Source organism: Gambusia affinis, linkage group LG20, assembly GCF_019740435.1.
Source record: "Gambusia affinis linkage group LG20, SWU_Gaff_1.0, whole genome shotgun sequence".
In the NCBI taxonomy this organism is placed as follows: domain Eukaryota; kingdom Metazoa; phylum Chordata; class Actinopteri; order Cyprinodontiformes; family Poeciliidae; genus Gambusia; species Gambusia affinis.
The window spans coordinates 21,359,500-21,375,663 of record NC_057887.1 but is presented as its reverse complement, the minus strand read 5'-3'; the positions used below and the strand labels follow the sequence as shown (position 1 = coordinate 21,375,663).

The 16,164-nt window shown below is 38.4% G+C and overlaps 2 protein-coding genes across 2 annotated transcripts in view; both read right to left on the bottom strand.

Annotated features, from left to right (window-relative positions):
- Nucleotides 1-4,895: 4,895 nt before the first annotated feature.
- On the bottom strand, nucleotides 4,896-8,001 carry LOC122823586 (carbonic anhydrase 4-like). Its single transcript, XM_044103358.1, has 9 exons — nucleotides 7,952-8,001; nucleotides 7,707-7,782; nucleotides 7,558-7,584; nucleotides 7,314-7,484; nucleotides 6,722-6,870; nucleotides 6,541-6,636; nucleotides 6,382-6,457; nucleotides 5,534-5,697; nucleotides 4,896-5,445 (listed from the first exon to the last, which is right to left on the bottom strand). Exons 2-9 carry the CDS (start codon nucleotides 7,780-7,782, stop codon nucleotides 5,269-5,271), a joined length of 936 nt encoding a protein of 311 aa, XP_043959293.1. The 5' UTR covers nucleotides 7,952-8,001; the 3' UTR covers nucleotides 4,896-5,268.
- Nucleotides 8,002-14,899: 6,898 nt separating this feature from the next.
- Nucleotides 14,900-16,164, bottom strand: part of LOC122823584 (carbonic anhydrase 4-like) — a 30,672-nt gene continuing 29,407 nt past the window's right edge. Inside the window, exon 17 of the mRNA XM_044103355.1 lies at nucleotides 14,900-15,296. Coding sequence (XP_043959290.1) covers nucleotides 15,135-15,296 — 162 coding nt within the window. The 3' untranslated portion in view covers nucleotides 14,900-15,134. The remainder of the gene's footprint in view (nucleotides 15,297-16,164) is intronic.

Below are 16,164 nucleotides of genomic sequence, written 5' to 3'. Positions count from 1 at the left end.
TACAAAACAGCCGAAACACTGGTTTTCTTTATGTCATAGGCTCAATTAGCCAAAGCGCAATAATCAACAACCAGAATTAAGTTAATTATTGATATTTATTGTTGCATAGATTAAAGGGATTCCCCGCTAACTTTATCCATCGTTGTCAACCCCGGTAATGGGGATCACGCCAAACGAGATATAACAATTCAGGGAAGTGCCAAAAAACAAACAATTAAACAAAACCAACAAAATAAATGAAAGGTTGTTAGCCCGCCCTCACAAATACTACAAAAAGAAAACAATCATAACTGGGTGGACTAACAACAAAGAAAAACCAAACGCTAAAAGGACAGCAGGAGGCAGTGCAAAAACTGTAAAACAAAACACAAAAATTGTTAAATTCTTATTAAATCATTTTAATCAAATCAACCTAAAACACATTAAAACACTGCCTACCTGTGTTGCTTAAATCAACACTCCCAGCTCAAACCGTGGAGTAGCCGATCTGGTGTAACCCTGACAAAAATATAAAACAATATATAAACATGCAATTAGTTTTTATTAAAAAAAAGACCAAGTATAAAACCTACCTGCGGCGTCGAACAACCACGCCCAGGTAATGATACCGTCCAAACACCATCGGCAATCAACTCCACAGCCAGCAAACACCCAACACACAGCTGGTCTGACACACAGGAAATTGATACCTTGCCACCATCCTTCTAGCTTCCCTTTTATGGAGGCTCAAGCAATAGAAAGAGCGACACCTAATGGTGCCACCTGTTACATTCCTCCCCACCATTATGCATCGGCGACCCGACGATGTACCTAACAAAAAAAAACTGTTAACCAAAAACAGAATCATTTCTTCTGTACAGAACAGGGCAGCCTGTAAGGGTTGGAATGCTGCCCTGCAGTTTTCCGTGCTGACCTCCTAAGCTCTGGAATGATGGCTGTATCAACCTCCTGTGTGGTTTCTTGGTCAGAAAGAGGCTGAACACCAGAAGTTGCATCTGCAGAAATGCCAACCTCACCATTCTCAGCATCTGACTGAACCTCAGATTCAGGCAAATCCACCATCTCATCTCCCACACTAACATTTGTCTGTGCCTCCTCCAAACCATTTTCTTGACAGTCGTCCACATCACCGTTTTCAGGGATACTTCTAAGCTCATTCCTGTGAACCTGACGAAGAGGTCCTTCCTGACCCACAGGCGCTATGGAGTACACCACCCCTTGATCAGGAGGTGGGCGAACTACTCTATAGGGAGTTGAGTTATAAAAATCCTGAATCTTACCCCTGACTGAGTGGTTCCTTGTATATACCAAGTCTCCCTCCTGGAAACCTGGAGCAACATCCACATTCTGATTTTTTTGGGCTACTCGACACTCTACTCTCTGATGTACCATTTCATAGGCAGAATTTAGTGACTTTTGGTGTTCCTCGACCCACTCTTCCAAGGGCAGGTCAAGACCCTCATCATCCCCACCCAATCCCACAAAAAAATCCACAGGCAACTGTGGATTTCTACCGAACATCAGAAAGTAGGGAGTCATGCCAGTAGTTTGGTGGACCGTTGTATTATAGGCAAAAGTGACTTGGGGAATATGCCGGGGCCACTTGCGTTTCTGTTCAGGTGGGAGAGTCCGAAGCAAATCATGCAGGGTGCGATTAAAACGCTCGCACTGCCCATTCCCCTCAGGATGATAAGGGGTAGTGCGACTTTTCTTGATTTTATAAAGTTTACAGAGCTGTTGAACCAAATTACTCTCAAAATTTCGTCCTTGATCAGAATGAATCCGGCTCGGAGGTCCAAAAAGTTGAAACCAGTGTTTTACCAATGCCTCTGCAACCGTGCTAGCACGCTGATCTTTCGTAGGGACAGTCTGTGTAAACTTTGAGAAAACATCAGTCATTACAAGGACATTTTCCCTACCATCTGTAGCAGGTTCTAAAACTGTGAAATCTATTGCCAGAATCTCATTAGGTCTAGATGCTTTAATTGTGCCCATATAAGTTTTAACTTTTGGCAACAAAGCTTTTGACACCACACATCTTTCGCAGTTTTTACACCACTTTTCAACATCTGAGTACATATTGGGCCAATAGTACCGGGAGCGAACTAACTGCAAAGTCCGCTCCACCCCCTGATGGCCATGGTCATCATGAAGTGACCGGATGACACCTTCCTGCAAACACTGAGGTAACACAAACTGTTCAACCTCAGTCTGCCCATCAGGAGCGTGAACGCAGCGATACAGGATGGATTCTCGCTCCCTAAGCCGATTCCACTGACGAACCAATTCCCGGGTGACCTTATTAAGTTCGCTCCTCTCTTTAGCATCAGGCACCCTACCCCTGGTCCAAAATTGCATAAAAGAACTGATGGTCGGGTCCTCATGCTGCAATGTACAGAGATCAGCTCTTGAGAGACCAGGTAACGCACAGATCTCTTCTTGTGCTCCAATAAACCCTCCATCCACACCAGAGCCAGCCTCCAATTCTCTGTGTGTAACATGTTGACGGGACAATGCATCTGCATTAGCATTTTGAGAACCAGGACGGTATTTCAAAGTCAAATCAAAAGCTGCTAGTTCAGAAACCCACCTCTGCTCTGTTGCTCCAAGCTTTGCCGTTGCCAGATGACTTAATGGATTATTATCTGTGAAGACTGTGCATTTATTACCCAACAGATACTCTCTAAATTTTTCTGTAACAGCCCACTTAAGAGCAACAAGTTCTAATTTCATAGAGCTATAATTGTTCATGTTCCTCTCAGTGGGCTTCAAACTGCGACTTGCAAACGCTATAGGACGCAATTTACCCCCATGATCTTGAGAGAGTACTGCTCCTAACCCTGCATGACTGGCATCTACTTCCAAAACAAATGGCTTCTGGAAATCTGCATAAGCAAGAACAGGAGTTGTTATTAATGCAGATTTGAGCTTATGAAAACTCTGCTCACACTCCTCATCCCAGAAGCCACCCAAAGGCTTCTTCGGAGTTTTGCCTCTTTTCCCAGGAGGAAGCAGCCTAGCAACAAGACGGTTCAAGGGGGAAGCCATGCTTGAAAAACCACCAATTAACCTCCGATAATAACTGGCAAACCCCAAAATGAACGCAGTTCTGCCAGAGTTTTAGGTTGCCTCCAATCACGTACTGCTGCTACCTTGTCTGGATCAGTAGAAACCCCCTCCTCTGACACTACATGACCCATATTTAACTCTCTTCTGAAAAAATGACATTTTGACAACTTGACCTTTAGCCCCTGGGTTTCCAATCTGGAAAATACCTGATTTAATCTTTCCAAATGTTGTTCAACGGATGATGAAAAAACAATTACATCATCCAAATACAAAAACAGTGACTGATAACGGCAATCTCCAAACAAGCGCTCCATAAGTCGCTGAAAAGTACTGGGTGCGTTACACAATCCAAATGGCATGCGATTAAACTCGAACAGCCCAAATGGAGTGCAAAAAGCCGTTTTTTCCTTGTCCTTCTCAGCCATCTCAACCTGACTATACTATACTATACATTTACTATGTCACTTATTTGTAGTATTTTGTTTTTATCATATAAAACACTTTGATTGTTGCTGAAATGTATTTTTCCATATAATTTTGCCTTGCCTAACACAGGAATCTAAATGAGAAAATGAGAAATGCCATAAAAAAAATTCAAAAACGTTTGCTTATGATCAACAGCTGCACCTTTCTTTCATCAGTTGAAACACAAATACAGGTGGAATCCACCTCCATTACCTGAACAACACTTTACATGTTGCATTAGAACCAGGACATATTTCAGTCAGTTTGTGTTGTTCACCTGCAGCAGGATGGAGAGGTGAAGGTTATTGTGTTTGTCATGTCTGTCGCAGCACACAGGTAAATTCTGATCATTCCTCAGTGACACTACAATAGTCAAAGATTATTAAAGAGTTAGTTCTGAGGAAACACCTGTACCGCACAGCGTGACCTGAAAGAGACTCGATGCTCAGCTGCTGTTAACCCTCTGTCTCTGTGATCAAACAAATCTGAATTTACTGTAACCAAACCTAAAAAAATTAAAAAAAAACAGATTCAAAGGAAGAGTGATTGGTTTGTATTTAAGGAAAAGTTTTCCATTCAGACGTTTGATTCATATTTACTTAATAACTCCTTTGTCTTTACAATTCAGACATTGTTTAGCTGCGAGTCAGACCAGTTGTTCAACATCTCTGTACTGGTATTTGTTCCAGTTCTGAAGTGAGGTTGAAATATGGTAGCTAAGATTACACAGGTGTTATTTACACAAGACTCAGCTGTGCCATGGTTTTCTTAAAGGGACGGATACACTTTTTATGTGACCTCCTGAGAAAGTATTAGCAATAGCTAATCCATCCATTCACGCTTCATCCATGCAGAAAGAAAATCTTGAAGAAAATGCATTTCAATACGTCTCTAAACACAGAGATGTATAGATTGTCCAAGAGACGGAAAACTTTATAAATGAATTTAAATACTAACCTAAGCTTAATGCACTGTTTACTAATTTGGATTAGTTTCTATGTATATCCAATTAAATGTATGTATTAGTGGACAGGAAGACAGCACTGTGTTGAAGAGAGGATGGTTAAGGACACGACACAACTTCAACATATTTTTACTCAGTTAAAAGTAAAAAAATAAATTACTCAAGTAAATGTAAAATCACATTTGGTAGAAAGATTACTCTAATACCGAGTATCTGATCAAAAACATCGATCATTTAATATTTAAACCAAAATATAAAGTTATAAGAGAAACAAAGAATTTTATACCAAATAAGTTTTGTTTTACAAGCAGAAAACCATCACAAACTAATTCACAGAATCTCCAGTAAAAAATTAACTCAAAACTATATTGAAAATTAAAAACCAAACACTCAGAAGTCATTGATAAATATTTTATTGAAAAGGTTTTTATCTTCGATGATAGGACACAATGTGTGGATCATGCCAGAGAACAAACAGGACAAATTCAAGTCCTTCATAAACCAGAGATAAACTTCAAACCTTCATCACAAACTAAAAACTGTTTCAGGTTCGATTTTAGAGCAGTTTAAACACGCAGACGTTTCTGCAAAGTGCAAGAAGAACCACAAGAATAAAAGAGTAAAAAAATAATTTGTGTTGCATGGTTAGTTCAAGACAGGCAGGTCTTTTCATTTTACACACATACAAAACCTGCAACATGTACAGGATGGAGGTTTGGCATTTTCTGCATGTTTTATTCAAAACGTGACCTTCCACCTTAGCTTTTGTTTTAATATCTCGCCATCATGAGGGCAAAGGTCATCAGAGCCAGAGAGTAGCCAGACTTGGTGGAGGAGCTTGCCTTCGGCTGCGTTGAGACCGGCTGTGACGGCTGGATGCTTCGATACACGTTAACCATCAGAGAAGTGGAGTTTTTGATGTACATGCTTGTGCTGAAGAGGTCGATCTGAAGGGAGGATGGACAACGCTTAGCCTCATGGGAAGAAACCACTCTGTAGGATCCAAATCAGAACCTCCCTCATGGAGACACTCACCAGGTTTTTGCTGACTTTAATCGGTTCTTTGAACACGGTCCAAACTACGGCCTCGTTACAGACAGGAGTGGTCAGGGAACCGAGGTATCGGTAGTAACTGGCTCGGTTCACGCCAGAAAGGAGATTGTCTATAGAAATATTTCCTGCCATTGTTTTATTATCACCTGAGGAGAGAAATGAACATCAAAGTGAGGCGCTCAAAAACAAATAAGCTTTACCACACTGCCCCTAGTGGTCCATGAGGTACTGCACGTATTTTGCTGCGTCGTGATGTCAAAGTGCGTCGCCTGCAGTTCGCTTATCAAAAGATTATCAAAAATAATAATGATGCATAAGTGGCTTAAAACAGGGTCACTCAAAAGAAAAAGTGTCATACCTGCTGAATGTGTCGTTCAGGAGGGACTCGATTCTTTTGAACGGTTCTATACCGGAGAACTAGTCTCACGTAACGCTTTTCTCGCACCTCAACAGATATTGTTCTTTTTATTTAATACAATTGACGGAATTAAGTGGTTAATTTTTATATTTAATGGTGCAGAAGAAGATTTTTTTCTGCCAAAGCAAAATTACAAATAGGCCTAAAATATCATTAATGGAAACAAAACTACGTCCTTTTTAACTTCCATGTAGAAATCGTAACGCTTTCAGAATCTGTAAATAACTCAAAACGTCTTTGTGTCACATTTACATCTTATTAATGAACAACGAAAAGAACAAAGACTCATATTTTCATTTCGGCTTGTCTATATTAAGATGTTATTGTGGGACAATTTCAAGTGAGGTGGTTTGTTAAATTGGTTAAGTGGCGCTCAGCCTGAAGAAGTTTGTGAAACTCTGCCACAGCTTACCAGCATTTGAGATATTTGACAAGTAGGAGGTCAAAGTCTTCCAGCTGGCTGGCTGATCATCTACACCTGTCAGCTCCTTTAAAGGTGAAGAGAGATGCTGATAAAGCAGCTGCAGAAAAAATGAAAAAAGCTCCCAAGCTTGAGGTCATCTCTGCTCACCTCTATGAAGAAACCGAGAGCAGCGAGTCCTTCAGAATCCTTCACAGCAAGGGTGGTGTTCCGGTTGTAGCTCGACTTGATGTTTACAATGTGAAGCTGAAGGAGGAATGAAAACAAAATGCGTTTTTAGAGAAAGTGAACACACACGAGGGTAAAAGGTTTGCATGAAGGTTAGAAATACCTCCATGGGGAAGCGCTTGCCGTCCACAGTGTGCTCTGATCCGGGTGCAGCGGTGCCGTTTCCCCAGTGAAGGTGGGCCTGCAGGGTGTCGTAGCTCTCAGACAGGCCTCCTCCTGAGATCTTGACGCCAGTATAGAAGTTCACTTTGACTGGAAGAATAAAAGGAAATGAGAATTTTAAATATTTCCTCCAATGCCACAAATAAAATTTCCGACAGCAGATTTGTTATTGCTTGGACTCAAGTGGATCAATATTTAAAGTCTCTACATCATCCTAAGGATAGATTTATTTTTTAAACTTGAAATTCCTAATTTAAAAATAAATTAAACGGAATATTAACTTGGGGAGAGCGTGAGGTGAAATTGAGAGATTTTTTAAAAATATTTGTTGTATAAGGATCATGTTTTTTTATTTTGTTAAATAAATATTATTATTATTTTTCCATGAGGTCTTCCAGTTTAGAGTTAATGATTCAGCGTTTGATTCATGCAGCTTATCTGGCCACAAAATCAAGTCTGCGTCCGTCGGATGTCGTAAAGTCTCAGTCAGGATGCGCGAAGAGATGCTGCGCCTTTGCAGTCTCTCAACATACCAGTTTTCCCGGTGTTCTTAATTATGGCCAAGGCGGATTTGTTGCCGTATCCCTCGAAGGTGAACTCCGTCAGGTTTTGGTTCTCCGTGGCGTTGGCAGACACGATGTTGATGGGCGACTGACGCGTCCCGTTGCAGTAAAGCGCAGCGATGGTCGACCAGGTGCTGTCACCTGCGGAAGAGGCACGGAGCTGAGAGGCTGCAGTGAAATGATGTTGGAGCGCACAGAGGAAAGTGATACTTACTGCATTTTGGGTCATGGAAGCACCACTCTGGAAGAGAATTAAACCGGTTAGTAGATTCCGTTTTTTGTAGAAATAGTGGTGAAAATGTATGTGCATATTATTTTATTATAGCTAATTATTATTATTATTTTCTTTTTTTTTCTTCTTACCGACCGTGGATGATTCACAATAAGGACTTGGTGCAAGGACGCACACAGCAACAGCAATTATTGTCAGAAAATTCATCTGAGGAAGAAACAAACATGAAAAATACGAATAGAACCTGGAAAAAAATGTTTTATTTGCATTTAACAATTAATTAAATGAAAATAAATGGAAAATTAAAACTCAAATCTGCTGATTAGAAAGTGAGGAAAAGTGCAAAGATTTAAAAATTCAGTCCAGCTGCCCCTACCTTCGGGTGCAGGTGTTTCCACGCAGGTGTCCAACCCTATGTGCAAAATGCAAAAGCTCTGCCTCATCCTAACCTTTTATAGCTTCTCATTTCTGCAGGAACTCAATGGATCCTTGAATGACGTCAATACCTGATCGCATGACTGTTAAAAGGAACAAATCAATCAAATACATACTTAAAATACCTTACATTGGTGATGTAAGTTGAGGAAATCTAAACTATTTAAATGCTGGATTCTTGTTATAAAAGCAGTGGTTTCTGTATATTATCTAGAAATATCTCTTTGGTCATTTATTTATTTTATCAGCAGAATCGAAGTTTAACTGTAAACGGAATGTAAATTATTCTAGACATTTGCTCACTGTTAATTTGATGCATAATTGCAGAGTAAGCTGCTCTGTAAATGAACCAACTAATAAATATTGGCGGGTCTGTGCTGCATTTTACTGATTTTTTTAAATTTGGTTGATTCTTTGTGATTTTACAGGTTGAGTGTAAAAGCACAAACTTTACGCCCATGCTGTGAACTTTTAACAGCTGAGAAATATTAGCTGGAGATTTTATTTGTTTTAGATTATTAAAATAGGAGACTGGAAATAGACTTTATTGTCACAAAGAATGGAAATTCAGCAGAACCAAGAAAGAGGTTCACATTAAAGGTCCAACTGCAAGTATAATATATATATATATATATATATATATATATATATATATATATATATATATATATATATATATATATATATATATATATATATATATATATATATATATATATATATATATATATATATATATATATATATATATATATATATTATACTTTCCCCACATTGCAACATGTCAATCTATTCAGGTGTCTAGCTGTACATTAGAAAAGCACAGAAGTATTTTCACATGTGTGCATTATTGCAGATGTTCACTTTGAAAAAACATCTCTAATTTATGGTAAAATACCAGCAGTTGTGGTTCACTGTGAACGAGGACCACATCATTTTACTGTACAGATACGATACAGTTTTACCATATAAATGCGGTAACTCTGAGTTGGTATTTATGCAGCAAAGTTTTACAGTATTTTACCATGAATACAGTGAAATTCTGGGAACCACATACTTTTACCATATAAGTATGGGAACCATGAGCTGGTATTTGTTGAAATAAGAAGCAGTAATTTGTTCAATGGTTATTAATGGAAAGGCTGTTATGCTGCCATCTACTGTGTCTTCTGTGTACTGCAGTTGTATTGTACCGCTGTTCTAAGAAGGAAAATAAATGAACGCACGTTGAAACGCCTGTTCTCTTCAGGTTATGGGCCCAGAGCGTCGCTAAAAAGTTCAGTAAGTGAAGTTTTTTGAGTCAGATAAACGGAATTGTGGGATTCACAATGGATGATAAGACGTTTATCGACAAGCTGAGCGGACCAGAGAACTGGGCAACGTGGAAGTTTCAGATGGAGCATTTGCTAAAAGCTAAAGGACTATGGGGCATGCTAACGGAGACGGATATGCTAACTCCGGATGCTAGCGCACAAGCGCAGGCGGAATTCGAGAGACGGAGAGAAAGAGCATTTTCCATGTTAGTGCTAAATGTGAGTACACCCCAGTTATATTTAATAACAAGCTGTCAAACTCCAAAAGAGGCTTGGGACATGCTAAAAGGACATTTTGAGAGAGACACTTTAGCAAATAAACTGTTCTTGAAGAAGAAATATTTCAGATGTGAAATGAAAGAAAAGGACAGCTTAAATGACCATTTAAAACGAATGAAGGAACTGACTGATCAGCTAAGAGCAATAGGTGCTATAATTGAAGAGGAAGATCAGATTGTAACACTCCTGGGTAGCTTACCACCAAGCTATGCTACGATTGTCACTGCTCTCGAAACTAAGATGGACAATTTGACATTGCAGTTTGTTCAGCAAGCATTAATCAATGAAGAGCAAAAAAGAGTCAATGTTAATGATGACTACAGTGCTGCTACATCAGGTGGTGCATCAGCCATGTCAACACAAATTCACAGAGAAATGCAGAACCATTCAAAAGTAGTGGGAGCTGAAAGACAGGGTTCATGGAGATGTTACAAGTGTGGCAAAGAAGGACACATAAAGCGTAACTGTCCAAGCTGGAAAAAACGAATCAAAAATCACAAAGCCAAAAATGCAGTTTGTGAAAATGAAAAAGATCCCTCTGATAGTGCCTTTGTTGCAGAAAATTCAAATCTAACTGAAGGACCAGGACAAGATGTGTGGTTGATTGATTCTGGAGCATCAAAACACATGACCTGTGACAAAGAAATTCTTCAAAACTACCAGCAGTTTTCAGAAACACAGTCTGTAAAACTGGGTGATGGCAGGGTGGTGGAAGCTCAAGGATTTGGCATTGTTAAATTGAACATGACCTTCAAAATAAGTGATGCTAAACCTGCCACAATGTATGATGTGTTGTTCGTTCCAAAGTTGTCTGGAAATCTTTTTTCAGTGGGAGCTGCTACAAGAAAAGGAAATACAGTGCAGTTCAAAAAGTCTCGGTGCTACATACGTGGCAAGGATGGAACTCTTCAAGGAATGGGAACACAAAGATCTGATGGACTGTATCAGTTGGATATTAAAGGATCTTCGCAGGTCTATCATAGTGCATCAAGTGCATCAGTAACAGCTAATCTGTGGCATCATCGATTAGGTCACACTACCAAACTAAAGAAACTAGAAGATCTGGTGAATGGAGTGAAATTCTCTGCAGACAAAGAACTTTCTTTCTGTGAAGCCTGTGTGGAAGGCAAGCTCACAAGACAGCCATGTAAGGCAGTGGGAAAAATTCGTTCCAAACGTAAGCTGCAACTGATCCATAGTGATGTCTGTGGACCCATGCAGACTGAATCCATCGGTGGGTCAAAATACTTTGTAACATTTATTGATGACTTTTCTCGATGTTGTAAGGTTTACTTCATGAAACAAAAAAGTGAAGTCTTAAGCAAATTCAAGGAATTTGAGAGAACATTCTCCAATGAGTGTGGACACAAAGTTGCAAGACTGAGATCAGATAATGGTGGGGAGTACATTTCAAGTGAATTTCAAGAATATTTGAAGGCTCAAGGTATCCACCATGAGATGTCTGTACCTCATACACCTCAGCAAAATGGAGTTGCAGAAAGAAAAAACAGGACATTGGTTGAAGCAGCTAGAAGTATGTTGTCACATGCTAAACTACCAAAGATGTACTGGGCTGAAGCAGTAGCAACAGCAGCCTACATACAAAACAGATTACCAACATCTGTTCTGAAGCAAGAGACACCCTACCAACGATGGGCTGGTAAAAAACCTGACATGAGCCATGTGAAAGTGTTTGGTTGTGTTGCCTATGCACATATTCCAGACGCTGAAAGACAAAAACTTGACAAGAAAGCTGTAAAGCTCAGGTTTGTGGGATATGCAAACTAAAAAAATCAATTTACGGATTAAAACAGTCTCCTCGTTGTTGGAATAAAGAGTTCACAAAATTCATGATGGATCTTGGATTTAAGCAGAGCACCTCAGATCCTTGTGTGTTTGTGAGGTCATCACAAGAGCTGGAGATAATTGCAGTTTATGTAGATGATCTGATGCTGATTACAGAGTCAACTGAACGCATGGATGTGTTAAAACTGACTCTCCAAGAGCGCTACAAAATGAAGGACTTGGGTGAACTGTCCTACATCCTCGGCATCTCAGTTATTCAAGACAAAGCAAAAAACTGCATCTTTCTTCACCAGAAACAGTACATTGAAAACATTCTTCAGAAATATGGGATGGATAAAGCAAATCCTGTTGCAACCCCTGCTGACATCAGTGTAAAACTGAAAAAGGATGATTCTGTCAGTAATCCTGTCAATCCAAGTACATATCAGTCTATGGTTGGAAGTCTACTGTATGCGGCAATGACAACAAGACCAGACATAGCACAAGCAGTGAGTGCAGTGTCAAAGTTCAATGCAAATCCAAATACTGCACATCTGACTGCTGTGAAGAGGATTCTTCGATACCTAAAGGGAACTGTTAACCTTGCTCTAAAGTATGACTGTTCAGGGAACAAAGATTTGACTGGTTTCTCTGATGCTGACTGGGCTGGAGATCAGGACGACCGCCGTTCAACAACAGGCAACATATTTCTACTCAGTGGAGGAGCAGTGAGCTGGCTAAGCAAAAAACAAGCAATGGTTGCACTTTCAACAGCAGAAGCTGAGTATGTTGCTCTCAGTCAAGCAGCTCAAGAAGGTACCTGGCTGAGAAGATTACTGAATGATCTTGGAATGGTCACAAAGCCTACAGTGATCCTGGAGGACAACCAAGGAGCCATTGCAATAGCAAAGAATCCGGTGGACCATTCAAGAACCAAGCACATAGACATTCGTTACCATTATATTCGTGAATGTGTGCAGAATGGTGAAGTCAAGTTAGAATATTGTCCAACCGACGATATGAAGGCAGATATCTTGACAAAACCTCTTGCAAGACAGAAGTTTGAGTATTTTAGAAGAAAGATTGGATTTTTTCCAATTTAAATCTGTGATAGAATGTCTTGCTTTGTAGTTTTTCATTATAAAGTAAACAATATTTTTTGTTGAGTACGGCAAGACAAAAAAGGTTAACTATAAACAGAAAAGGAATAATAAGTTAGTCTCGCAAGTTGAGTTAAAAGTTATTTCAGCACTATGTTGTGTCTTAATACCATTGTAAAAATTAAGTGGGAGTGTTGAAATAAGAAGCAGTAATTTGTTCAATGGTTATTAATGGAAAGGCTGTTATGCTGCCATCTACTGTGTCTTCTGTGTACTGCAGTTGTATTGTACCGCTGTTCTAAGAAGGAAAATAAATGAACGCACGTTGAAACGCCTGTTCTCTTCAGTATTTATACTGTAAACTTTTACTGAATTTTACCGTAAATATGGTGAAAGGAATTTGTAAAAAATTTAAAATTTTTTAAAAAGTGATCCCGATAAAATTACATATCAATTGGGCATGATAATTTGTTTTAATCTTAATTTTTTTTGTTCTTCTTATTTCTTGCGTTTACTTTTGTGTTCAAAATAAACAATTAAATAAAAACGCTCGAAAAGCTTCAAACTTTATCAAGCGTGCCATGACGAACCTCCAGACTTCGAAGGTAAACCGGACGGCCCTGATGCTCAAAACATGTTTGGTGCGAACGCACCAGGAGAGCCAGGCCTTCCCGTCCAACATCAGTAGGTGACCTCACAAATGCGCTTCTAGCAGAATGGCAAAAACTCCCTATAAACACTCCTGAACTGTGAGGACAGACTTCCCAGAAGAGATAATAGATTTAAAAATATAGTTTTTTTCACACATTATGACCTATTTTCCGTGATGCATAATTTATTCATTAGAAGAAACCAACCGAACAGGAAATGTTCGGTTGGTTATGACTTATTAAGTCATTATAATGACTTATAATGACATAATATAAGTCATTAGTGAAAAGATATTTCACACAGTAATCTGAAATACTAGTGAAGGAGAAACTGATGAGAGGCCGCCTGACTGGCTCTAGGAAGTGCTACTCTATCAAAACAACACACCCATCTGTGGTATAAACTTGCTTATCAGGAAAGTTTAGAGAAACCAAATAACCCAACAATTGTGTTTCTAGAATGTGGGAAGAAACTAGAGTATCCTGGGAGAACATGCATGCAGAAAGTATGGTTCTGTATTTCCTTTTGCAGTGACATTTGAGAAAGTTAAGCATAAAATAGTTTAATACTGGAGACCTTCAAACATTTAAATGTTATTTGGGTTTTACCGCAAATAGTAAAACCCAACTAACACCAAATGAACTTCTTGAACACTGTAAAACATTTAAGGTGGTTTAACTTGAAAATGAAAGTTCACCTGCTGCCTTGAAAATGGAATTTAAGTCAACAAGAAAATTATTTTGCTTCTAACTCAGAAATTAAAGTTCATGAAATTGATTTAACAAGAGATAAACTGTCAAAACATTGTTTTCTAAGTTCATTAATCTTGAATTGTGAGTTTTAACTTAATGCTGCAGTTTAAACTGAATAATTATTTCACAGTGTGAAAAAAAACTGCCCTCATGTAGTTAAAGAGACACATTTCTCTATAATTTTTCTCACAATCTCAAGTTTTTTTTACTGTAGAATAATTAAACTTCTTGTTTCAAATCCCATGAACCAAATTTCTGATCTGATGATGAATTTTATTGAACATCTGAATGAATTGAGCTCAGAAACATTCAGTGTGATCAGGACATTATCCTCAAGCTTTGCAAACTGTCAGCTGCATTAAAATAAACATTTGCCTTAATAACACCAGAGTCACATCGAAGTAACGCTCTTCATCTCAGGATGCAAAAACACGCCGCTAAGCATTCTGGGAAATAGTTCCCACTCCTGTCTTTTTCTTCTTTCAGTTTGTTAAGTGTTAACCTAAAAACTCTGTTTATTCAACTCTTAATAAAAAGTTAACACAACTTACTGCTGTAAGTTTATCTTTCACAAACTCAAACACTTAGGTTCAAAATCTAAAACTCGCAAAATTTATTTGATTAAAAGAGGAGATTGTAGACAGAACTAAATGTGTCTGATGTTTTACAGTGTATTTTTTTATTTATTGGTTTATGGGGTTTTTTGTGTTAGATTTTGAAATATTACCATCAGGTTTGTAGTGAAAAGAAAGTTCTTCAAGAATTCTTAAACTTTAGTTCTAAGTACCTTTATGACAATAAATTATGCAAATGAGTCCCGTAGTGTTTTAGATTCTACAGCCTGAAATCAAAAGTGAAGAAAACATTTATATTAATTGTTATAATACATTATACTATTTTAAAAGTTACAGAGAAATCCGCATTTTTTTCTCCTTGGTTTTAACAGAAACATAAAAAAACACAGAAAAGTATTTTTTTAAATCTATTTTGTTTATTTTATAATATTTATCAATACCAATATTTGTATCATATCATTTGAAACAACGACACACAAGGCAGAATCTGCATTACACACTTAAGAAACGTTAAACGATGCTATTTTAAAGTCTTTACATTAACTTTTATTTTCATTTAATGTGCAAACAACAAATCATAAATATAAATTGTAGACATGCAGACTTAACAAAAGTGATTTAAAATCACGCTCCACCTCTCAGGCTCCAACATCAACATCTTCAACATCTTTAACAGAAGAGAGCGCAGAGACATGGCAGCAGCAGGTAAACCCAGACGGGTCCAGATCCGGTACCGGCGGCTGCAGCCGTGGTGTAGATCTTTCTGGAATGAAGAGACTGACTGGACCGGAAGACGTTGTGATATCCTGCGTTCTCCGGGAACAGCGCCATCTGATGTAGTTAAACGCAACGTTAACACTTCAGTAGTGAGGATGTTCAGTCAGAGACGAAACTCACAGGAAGAGACGAATACGGAAAGAAAGATTTAATTCTACTTGATGGTTTTTAAAAAAACGTTTCTCATGATGATCAAAAGCATTGACATTTTCAGGTCCATGTTGTTCCAGAATATAGTGAAGGCTCCGGATATTACAGAGGAAGAAACACATTTTATCATAAAGCAACCAGCATCAGGTGTTTCCCACGGAATCCCATAAAGGACATCAGGAAAACTTTCTTAGCCGTTCTCGGATCAGTTCATGGGGTATAATTTAAAACTGAAAGTCTTTCCTAAGGTGCTTTAAGGTTTGTGAGATATTTGAAGTTTTATATCTTTTTCTTTAGAATATAAATGCATCCCAACCCATGTGCAAAATGCAAAAGTAAAACAGGTCGAACATGGGATTTCCATTTCCTCCATTCCTTCTAAAATATAAACAGAAACTTTACCTAAGAAAGAAAGGAAGAAAGAAAGAAAGAAAGAAAGAAAGAATACATCCAAACTATTTCTGAGTTATTTTCACGAGGTAATAAAATCATCTGACAGTTTTGATTCTGTCTTTTTTCTGTTGGTCTGAATAGTTGTGGTCATTTTCATGGAGTTCCATCCAATTTGTCCACCAGATGGCAGCAAGAGACTACAAATAAACCATAAAGCACATTATCACAATCTTAACTCTACATTTCCATACATATATTTAAACTGCACAGGTATACAAATGCTGCTCGAATACTGATTACACTTACTTTCATTCATTTACTCGCTCTCAGTCTCTTGAACAACAGCTCAGAACGACTTCCAACTTCTTCAACTTTCTGC

Excerpts from the sequence above, each read along its gene's own strand:
- LOC122823586 (XM_044103358.1), bottom strand. The coding sequence starts at position 7,782 with ATGAATTTTCTGACAATAATTGCTGTTGCTGTGTGCGTCCTTGCACCA. Across the intron at positions 7,485-7,557 it reads CTTCCATGACCCAAAATGCA|GTGACAGCACCTGGTCGACC; the intron begins GTAAGTATCACT and ends CCTCTTCCGCAG. Across the intron at positions 6,871-7,313 it reads TAAGAACACCGGGAAAACTG|TCAAAGTGAACTTCTATACT; the intron begins GTATGTTGAGAG and ends TTATTCTTCCAG.